This window comes from Elaeis guineensis, chromosome 9 (genome assembly GCF_000442705.2).
Source record: "Elaeis guineensis isolate ETL-2024a chromosome 9, EG11, whole genome shotgun sequence".
Lineage (NCBI taxonomy): Eukaryota > Viridiplantae > Streptophyta > Magnoliopsida > Arecales > Arecaceae > Elaeis > Elaeis guineensis.
The window spans coordinates 15,564,446-15,574,418 of NC_026001.2; the positions used below are offsets into that span (position 1 = coordinate 15,564,446).

At 36.0% G+C, this 9,973-nt stretch overlaps 1 protein-coding gene across 1 annotated transcript; it reads right to left on the reverse strand.

Annotated features, from left to right (window-relative positions):
- Positions 1 to 5,345: 5,345 nt before the first annotated feature.
- Positions 5,346 to 7,560, reverse strand: LOC105051623 (uncharacterized). Its single transcript, XM_073243713.1, has 5 exons — positions 7,233 to 7,560; positions 6,958 to 7,135; positions 6,819 to 6,881; positions 6,176 to 6,478; positions 5,346 to 5,815 (listed from the first exon to the last, which is right to left on the reverse strand). The coding sequence occupies exons 1-4, from the start codon at positions 7,405 to 7,407 to the stop codon at positions 6,376 to 6,378; spliced, it is 519 nt and encodes a 172-aa protein (XP_073099814.1). The 5' UTR covers positions 7,408 to 7,560; the 3' UTR covers positions 5,346 to 5,815; positions 6,176 to 6,375.
- Positions 7,561 to 9,973: the final 2,413 nt, after the last annotated feature.

Here is a 9,973-nt window from a genome sequence, read left to right on the forward strand (position 1 = left end):
TGCTTTAAATTTTAAAATTATATCATATTCAAAAAAAATAGAAAAAAAATTATTTTTCTTTTTGCGACGGATATTCCGTCACTAATATTCTGTTGCTAATAATTATTAGTGATGGCATGTGCCATCTCTAATACTTTTCATGCCATCTCTAATAATTATAATGATAATTTTTTTTATTTTTTATGATGAAAATACCATCGCTAATAGTACCATTGCTAAATTTTTTTCCATAGTCGCTAATGATTTTAAAAAATATATTTTTTTTCAACGGCTAATAATGTTAAAAAAAATTTATAAGCGACGAAGAATCATCGTTTCTAATAATTAAGAATCTATCACTAATAATCTTTAAAAAAATAAAAAAAATTATTAGTGATGGCAAAATTATCGTGCAAATTTTCGTCAATAAAAATACTTATTAGCGATATGCTCAAATGCATGATGATCTCATGCATCTTTGACAGAGAAAAATATGAACACTATGATGGCAAAATTTTGTTTCTATGGACCGCATGATGATCTGCCGTCACTAATACTTATTTTTCTTATAGTGATATGCTCAAATGCAACTTTGAGGCCCATAGAAACAAAGTCAGGTGATCCTCGTTTTGATAAGTATGAACCTTTTGTGCATCATAGTGGTTTCTCGTACCATTTCAGAAAGAGCTAAAAGATCCTAAAAAGAGAGCATCTGAGCATAAAATTCTACAATAGATTGATTAGGTTCTTGATGTATATGATGAAGGTCACCTTGAAGCTAATATGTATGAGCAAGATCAATAGTACTATACCACATCTATAGCATATCCCTAATCTCTTTAGCTATCTTATAATAGCCAAATTCTTCATAGATAGATGGAAGCAAGATATTTCTAAACTATGTGATTATCTAATAGATTTTACAGTCCCAAACTCCAAGTCAGTAGAAATATATAGCATCATTCTCATTATCCAGCTTGGTAGGCTATTTGATATCCCCAGTAACGAGTTGCCACAACTTCTTGCTTTTAAGAAAGCTATGCATAGCTTGAGACCAAGGAACATAATTGGATCCATTCGAAAGGTCTATATCACACCCCAACCTGATGGCCTGAGATGAGCACGTGACAGACAGCTGCACATCCATAGGGCTTGATTCCACAAGACATGTAAAGCTTGCCTTTTGATTTATATTCATGTCATTCCAAAGTCAGCCAATGGTATAAAAAAATAATCTAGTGTAATTAAAAAAAGTCCACAATCACTTAATATTAATGAATAAGTCTAATCAATTACTTGAAAGAACAACTAATCAAGTCTTCTAGATCCTATGCTCCTCTCCACTTGGTCCCAATCCTAGTTTATTCTTCTGCATCTAAAAAAAAAAAAAGAACAAAGATAATGAGCTTTTCGAGCTTGATAAGTTTCTAAAATTTCTAATGAGATCAAGCATAGAATATTTTTTTTAAATATAAGTAATTTACAATATTAAAATATATTCACTAACATAATTTTTTTTAAAATATGCCATGCATAATAGTACAACATAAATTTTCTCTCAATCTTTGATGACTATGGCTACAATCATCCCTATGACAAGGGTTGAGAAAGACTAGCTCTTGAACATAGAACATGCGATCTATCAATATGTTCCAGTAATCAGCTCCAATTGGTTGGGTCCAAAAAGAATCTAGCTCTAAATCATATAGTGATGGTTCACTCCATGATAGGGTAAAGGGACTAGTTTTGAGAACAAAACATGCAACACATCAGTGTATAAGCCATGATTGAATAGACTCAAAAAGACTAACTTTTCAGCAATCAGTCCCAATTGACTAGATCCAGAAGACATTAGTTTCTGAGTATGACCAATGATTAGTTCTATTAGCTAGACTCAGATTAGTCAAACTAGAGAATTTTTTATAGTATCCACAACAACCGATTTCTCATATACATACATAAGCATATTTATTTTCATAAACAATATCAATCAGAATATCACGTCTTATTTCCAGAAATAGGAAAATCCTTTTCTTTCAAAACTTTGTGTGAAATTAAAATGAGAGTATTCATCTCCTCCCAAATATCATGCAGTGTTAAAGTAGGGATATCATCTCATTTCAAACTCTATAATTATATAAATAAATCAGTATTTTCATAATTATGTCAAAACAAGAATTTATGCTTGGTCCATAATTTTTGAATTGTTCTTTTTATATAAGCATGCATAATATTATAATTATGCATAGTTATTCAAAATTTCTAATTTCCAAATATTTAAATATCTTCTTCTCAAATCATTCATTCAAAACTAGTAAATATAATTATCCATTAAAATAATTGACATGAACTTGAAAATCACCAAAGGGTAACTTGCATCCTATGTCAATTAGATCTAAAAATCCTTCTGGCAGCCTTCAACTTATAGCCCAATACCTAGACTAGATGTGCCTATGGAGTTGAAGGCCCAAATCAAAAATAATTAACAGTGTTAGTCTTCAATCAAGAGAGGAAAAGAGATTAGAGAAAAGAGAAAGAAGCTCGATCTGAGTCTCGGTCTAAGCCTGATCAACGGCTGGTCTATGTGGTCTGGGTCAATCATCAAGGAAAAGGGTTTAGATCTAGTGAGATTGTAGGTCCGATCTCAAGAGGTAAGATCACACTACAAGATAGGTGTCTTCCTCATTTTCTTTTTTCTTTTACCATTTTTCCATGGCAAAACAGGTTTCTTTGCTTATTCAAAAGAGGAAAACAAAAAAGAGGTGAAAGGAGAGTGGTGGTTTGGTGGTGGCATGGCTTGGCACGGCTAGGGGTCCTCAACAATAAGTGGTGATGATGACAGTTGTTTGAGATGGCAACAGCCGATGATGGTAGCAACCCCAGAACATAGCCAAATAAAATAAGGAAAAGGGGTCTCAATTAGGGATTGGTGGCTCCTCTTAGGGAGAATGGAAGAGGATGAGGGAAGGGAACTCTTTGACGAGTTGTAAAGGCAGTGGATCTCAATCAATGGCAGCAGGTTTTGATGGTACAATGGTGGATGATCACAAAACAAGAGAAAAATAGAGCACATTAGGGGTTTTGCATAATAACATTTGGCTGTAGTGGCATGGTGGCCACAAAAGATGAGGAAGAAAGTGTAAGGAAGGGGGAAAGGGCCTCTAGGGTGCAGTGATGGGTCATTCGAAGGGAGATGAAGAGATTAAATCAACCGATCGAGAGGAAAAAGATAAGATCGACTGTTCTGAGAATTAAGTCGATGATGGATTGAAATGGCCTCAACGATCGAAGATCACCCTATACCAGTGATGAAGAGTCCATGCTGACCATGCCTCCCTGATCTTATCCCCCTCAACAAAGGAGCTCGAGTAGGGATCATGATCATGATTCCTCTGATTCAATCGTGATCCCCCATTCTCTTTTGAATTTAGGTTGAAGCTGGCTGGACTTATTAACCTTGCTCCAAAACAGGCCTAATATGAGTTGGTTCTCACAGTCTAAAAATCTTAGAATAAGTCTCACTAGTAGACATAATTGTAGCAAAAATAGAAAATCAAAGAAGCAATGAAGAAATCTATTGCAGAGGTAGACATAAAAATAAAATCAGCATGTCGAAATTAGGTAATGATAGATCTCTGAAGAATTCAGCTGACATGGCACACTCGCTAACATGGTGATGAAGTGTTGCCAAGCACTGATGTTACTTCTTATCTGCTAATGCAACACTGGATGGTGGATCAACATTTGGTCTAGTTAGACAGATCTACACCTGCAAAAAGAAATAGGTATAGGTTAGATTTGGATGAAATCTGGATTTGATGGGGATGGGTTCTGATCTTCAATTATGGTTGAAAAACTACTAGAAAAAAAATCTATTGGCAAATCTCCATCAGGAGAAATAGAAGAAGCCGCTTTATTCTATCTCGAGCAAGAGAAGCCATCATTGAGGATCCGAGCTAGAACGCCATAGAAGATGCCATTAGATCTTCTAAGGAAGGCTCCCAATGAAGAGAAGCTCAAGACAAAGAAGGTGATAAAGGTAGTGCTAGTGATGGAGTCTAAAGGAATAATAGTAATGCTGATGAAAGATGCAGTAGAATGAGCTGGCTATGATGCATTGAAGGCGATGTTGGAGATGCCTACAAGAGCCCTTGGGCAGCTAGAGATAGTAGCACTTGAAGAGACTATAGGATATTGGTCATGGCTAGCAAAAGAGAAGATGCAGCAATCGATGTTTGAAGGTCGTGACATCATTATCGAAAGCAGGCACAACGGAATGGGAGATACTAGATCTAGGGCTGCAAGAGCTACAACGAAATGAGATGCACACCAAGGCTATAAGATCTAGGGCTTTGGATTGACGAGAGTTAGGGTGTGTGGGACTTTGAAACACCAACAATAGTTACCATAATAAGGGCTAGTCTCTTGATGCACTATCATTGGGATGACGGTGGGGAAGAACACCATGATGAGGGATGGTCCTAATTGTGAGAAGCATCAGTCAAGATGATGCTAAGGAGGAAGACCTTGATGCCAACCACTCAAGTCAGGAGGAATGGTTCTAATATCTTGCTTAGAGAAGGCAAACAAGAGAAGAAGAAGATGAAATCTTTTGATTTGTATATCAATTACTTGTTTACAATAGGATGTATAGGATGTATATATGAGCTTAACTATAATAGAGAGTATGATGACAACTCTATCACTACCAAAAATCAGCCTTTCAGCGAGGGACAAAATCCCTTGGTGAAAGTCAAAAATCCCTCGATGAAAAGATTCATCGAAGGATTTTTAAGGACAATCTATCCCTTGGAGTACTTGATGTTGGTGAAAGACTTCCTCAGAAATCCCTTGGTAATTACTGAGGGATTGAAAACTTTTAGCGAGAAAATTTTTCTTGATGAAACTAAAAGCCATTTGCCAAGAACCGATCGTTTTTCAAGGGATTCACTGACCAAAATATCCTCAAAAATTTCTCAGTAATTATCAAAGGATTCATCAAGAGAATATCCCTTGCTAAAATTGACAAGCTGAATAATTTGTGAAGAAGTTATCCCTCGCAAATCCCTTAATGATAACCCGCAATGATCCCTTGGTGATCATTTGAGATTTGTCAAAAAATCCCATGGTGATCTTTTGATAAAATTTCCATCTAGCATTCTCTTTTTCTTGCAAATCCCTTAGTAAAGCTTCCACTTGAAAAACTATTTTACAAATATAATAGTAGGTCTGTATATATCCTAATTCTCAATATATTAATCATAACCCAATATTTTATAACACAAAACAATACAACAACATATTTAAGCAAATATTAAAAGTCTAATTAAATCTACCATTAAATAAGTTTAGCATCTACTGAAGTTTGAATCCATAAGCAAATACAATACATCAAAATATTACACAATTCAACTTCAATTAATACTCAACATTAAACATAAGAACACCTAATAAGTTTATAATCAAACATCAATCACATGGAGGATTGGTTGGAAGGTTATCTGACTCGATTCTTTCTTGTGGCAGAGGTGAAGACTACTCAGAGGATGTCAAACCAAGACTAAAAATAAGAGATCGCAGCATCTTCATATGTTGAGAATTCATCAAAATTACTATAATATGCTTCTGCATAATCTCCATAGCTCTTTAGATAATAGAATAGATGGTGGATGTACTCCCTGAAGGGCCATCTGGTTAAGAATTAAAGCATGATGCAGGAGTCCTCACAAGTATACTGGACAAATGTGCATGCGGCCCAAACTCGTATATCTTATTTTTAAAAACACCTCCAAGCCATATTTTTCTGCAAGAACAGTATTATATGCCTCCTGCAACCCTATATTGAAAAGATTTGGGCCTTTAAAAAAAATTGAATTTGCTTATCTCTATTTCATGGACGATATGTATAAAAACAAGACAAATAGAATAATAATAATTTATCTATTAATATAATACCCCAATTTTACTAAGGAGAAATAATAAAATTATGAGAAAGTACATATAAATAAACAAATAATTGAATAATAAATATTCTAAAGTAAAGAAAGGAAAAGAACAATAATGAACAATATTGGAGAGTGATCACCGAGGAAAGTGAGGCATGTGGCCCGATATGCATAAATCCGGCCACATTGTCATTTGCCTTACACATAGTATGGATTATGGATTGAATTCAAAATATAGACAACATGCATACCTCGCTAAAGCTCCTTCAAGAATGGCATTGAAACTTTCCAATATTTTGTGGCATCAACAACTTTGACAGTGTACGCCTTGTCCTCAGGGTAATAAGCAATAGGGCCTGACAGTAGAGGAGCTGGAAGTTTAAGAACACCTCTAAAGTTGGATGGAGACAATAAGCTGATTATGTTACATGATACCCTCCTTCCTGAACAATTAGGATGCATCCATTGGTATATTTACTAGCCAATCTGCATACAATTTGCCCAATCTTCCTATAACTTTCCATTGTCTGGCATTGCATTCCATTTGGATCAAACTAAAGCAACAGAGAAGTCAATAGTAAGATTAGGAAAGATCAAAGGGAACCTCTATTTAGATGAACAAATTAAAAAAAGCATATTCAGATATCCATATTGACACAGAGAATTGACATTTAAATACAATAACAGAACAAACAATTTGTGAAAGGACAGACAAGTCTTCATACTGAAATGCAAAAAGGATCAATGCTTACAATAGTGAAACCTTATATAACTTGATGACCTCAAGAAGACAAGAACAACAATCACTCTATAGCATATACTACATATACAAAAGAAAGCTAATTGGATGCATTAGCATTATAAATGGCTAATGTCATATAATTCTATTTTTACCTTTTTGAAGGTAACTCAGCATTATGACTGAAGCTTTTAGCCCATATTCTGATTTTGGCATGACTGCAAAAGTGAATGTAAACACTTCAAAAATGTGCACAAGAATACCAAGTGACATAGATATACGAAATCAACTTACTGCACTAGAATCTTGACAACCAAAACAATTAGCATGGGTTCGAATACTGGAACAGCTAGAGCAACCAATTCTTTCATTGCATATGCATATACTTCATCCCCTGTTCCATTGGGCAAAGGTATTGCCTTCACCAACTTCATCAATGGAGCCACTCTAAGGATGTGATGGACCCCAGGAACTATGATTCATGTGAAGGGAAATAGTAAGAACATTATCTGAGCGATAAAATCTTTCAGCTGTACCATTGTTCTTTCAATCCAAAATAAATGGATTACCTGGAGAGTTAAACGAGAGGAGCTCGGAGACGTCGGCGGAACGGCCTAAGTGCCATGAGACGAAACCACGGTCTTCCACCCGGTCCACATTCTCTGAGTGCTTCTCCAAGACCTCGAGGAAACCAGGGTCGATGCCAGTGTTGAAGATGCCGGTGCCGGCGTCATGAGCAAGCATGCCTTCGTGCTAGAAGATGTGGATGAGATTGAGAGGAGGAGAAGAGGATGGCGGAGGTGATGGATTGGGGGATCGAGGGGTTATGGAAACGGAGATTTGGGTTTTGGGGTGAGAGCTCGAGAGAGCTAAACGGCGGACTCCAAAGCCATCAGATTTCTCAGCGCAAAAAGTTAGGTTTTTTACAAAGGCACCTATTTTTAAATAATAGGAGAGAATACGAGGGAAATCCAAAAGGTGGAAATTCCAGCGAAGGCATGAGGGCGGTGTGGCGTGTTCTCCCAGGGCTGGAAGTGGGCCGGGCCGAATCGGGCCAAATCCCAGTCCGAGTCCAATCTAAATTTTTTTATCGAATTTTGGATTAGATTTAGGTTTGAAAATTTTTAAAAGATCCGGCCCGGGCTCGAGAGCGAAGGCATGAGGGCGGTGTGAAGTGTTCTCCCAGGGCTGGAAGTGGGCCGGGCCGAATCGGGCCAAACCCCAATCCAAGCCCAATTCGAAATTTTTTATCGGATTTTGGGTTAGATTTAGGCCTAAAAATTTTTAAAAGACCCAGGCCCGAGCCCGACCCGAGCTCGGGCTCGAGCCCGACCCGAACAGTTTGGGCCAGCCCACCACCAACATCACTCCCAATTCCCTAATAAAAAATTTAAAAAAAAAAATCTAAAGCCCTATAAGCCCTAACCCATTCCGGTGGCTAGTCAAGATGACGACGATGCCCACTAGGTCTCCGACGACGACGATGACCTCCTGACTCCTGGAGCTCGAGCTTGGCTTAGGTGGCACCATCGATTTCGATGAAGATGACGCCTGTCTCAAGGGCGTGGGCATGGACGGTGAGGAGCCAGGCGGTAGTGACTGCGGTCAAGACTGGCATGGGCGCACTACAACAAAAGAGATTATTAGCGATGAAAATATTTCATCGCTAATAATCGATTTTCGTCGCTAATAGTTATTAGCGATGAAATATTCGTCGCTAATAATTAGTCACCAATAATCGCATCATTGATAATATTTTACGATGAAAAAAAAATTTTCATCGCTAATAAAAGATATTTACGATGAATATTTTTTATCGTTAAAATTTAAAGATGAAAAAATATAATCATAGAAAAAGGTATTTGCGATGAATTATACCGTCGCTAATAAATTTAAAATTAATAGCAATAAAAATTTTTTCGTAGCTATTAATTGTAAAAATTTTAGCGATGAAAATTTTACATCGCAAAAAATATTTTTTACAACAAAAATATTTTATTGCTATTAATTTAATAATTATTTTTTAAGAAATAAAATTGAATAATATTAAGGATAAAATTTTACGTCGTAAATAAGATAATTTTCAATGAAAATTTACGTCGCTAATAATTATTTATGATGAATAATCTTTCATCATTGTTAATTATATATTTATTAAAAAATTAAAATGTGCTGGTAAAATATTTTTGACGATGAATTTTTCATCGCGAATAATTTCGTAGCTAATAATTTAGTCATATATTTTTTAAAAAAAAATTATGAATATATATTTTTAATTTATATATATAATATTTTTTATAAATTTAAAAAATTAAAATAAAAAATTTACATAATAAACTAACAAATATATGTTATTATTTTATTATATTAAATTAAAATTATAAGATATTTGAAATAAAAAAAAGTATATCAATAAGCCATCAAATATCAGTATCTGGAGAACGAGCTGGGGACGGAGAGCGCTCGACGAAGCTCGAACCGGCCTGCTGCTGCCTCATCAGCTGTATCATCTGCTCCATCTCTGGATCTGAAGCTGCTGATACTCATCGATGCTTGCAGCCAACTGCTGAGCTCGCTGTTCAGCCTGCCTCTGTACCTCCGTCAGACGAACGTCGCACGCAAAATGGATGTTAGCCTTAGATGAGCGTGAGGATAAAGGAGCAGTGATCCTATACCTTAGATCCCTAACATAACAGGATCTCGTACCGAGCACCTGATCACAGATCTCATCATTTGTAGGTGCGATCGAGCCCTCAGGGATAGGTTGGGATCTCATGTTTGTCATACGATCCTGAAAATTAAAATTAAAGTTATTTTAATTTTTTAATAAAAATCAGATTGTAAATGAAAAAATAATTAAAAAAACTTACAAAGAGCTCCTGGCTCCTCGTCGTCTGCTCCTCCGACCGTCACTGGTGGGTCCACTAGTAAATATCGATCCTATTAGGAAGCTCGCCACTCTCAGCATCTCTCTGCAATTGAGAATTAATTAAAAAAAAAATTAAATTACTAAAAAATTATATGCTAATTAAAAATTAAAAATTATCTACCATGTGCTCCATGTGACGAGCAAACGATCTCGAACCCCCACAATGCGGTATGGTCTGTCTCATCCGGTTCGCCGCATTCTGGATACATCGTCTCCGTAAAATTATCAGTCAAATTAGTAGATAAAAAATTTAATTTAAGAATAAATGATTAAGTCACTAAACTCTACAAAAAAAAATTTAGATGTGTAATCTGATATGTCGGATCCTCATAATGTCGGCATATGGCAGTCCAATCGTCCATGGTGATACTGTCATAGGGC

What these genes read in the sequence shown, in the direction of transcription:
- LOC105051623 (XM_073243713.1), bottom strand. Translation starts at nt 7,407, where the DNA reads ATGCTTGCTCATGACGCCGGCACCGGCATCTTCAACACTGGCATCGAC. An exon ending in GTTGTCAAGATTCTAGTGCA is followed by an intron (nt 6,882 to 6,957) that starts GTAAGTTGATTT and finishes TCACTTTTGCAG; the next exon opens with TCATGCCAAAATCAGAATAT. An exon ending in GCTGAGTTACCTTCAAAAAG is followed by an intron (nt 6,479 to 6,818) that starts GTAAAAATAGAA and finishes CTGTTGCTTTAG; the next exon opens with TTTGATCCAAATGGAATGCA.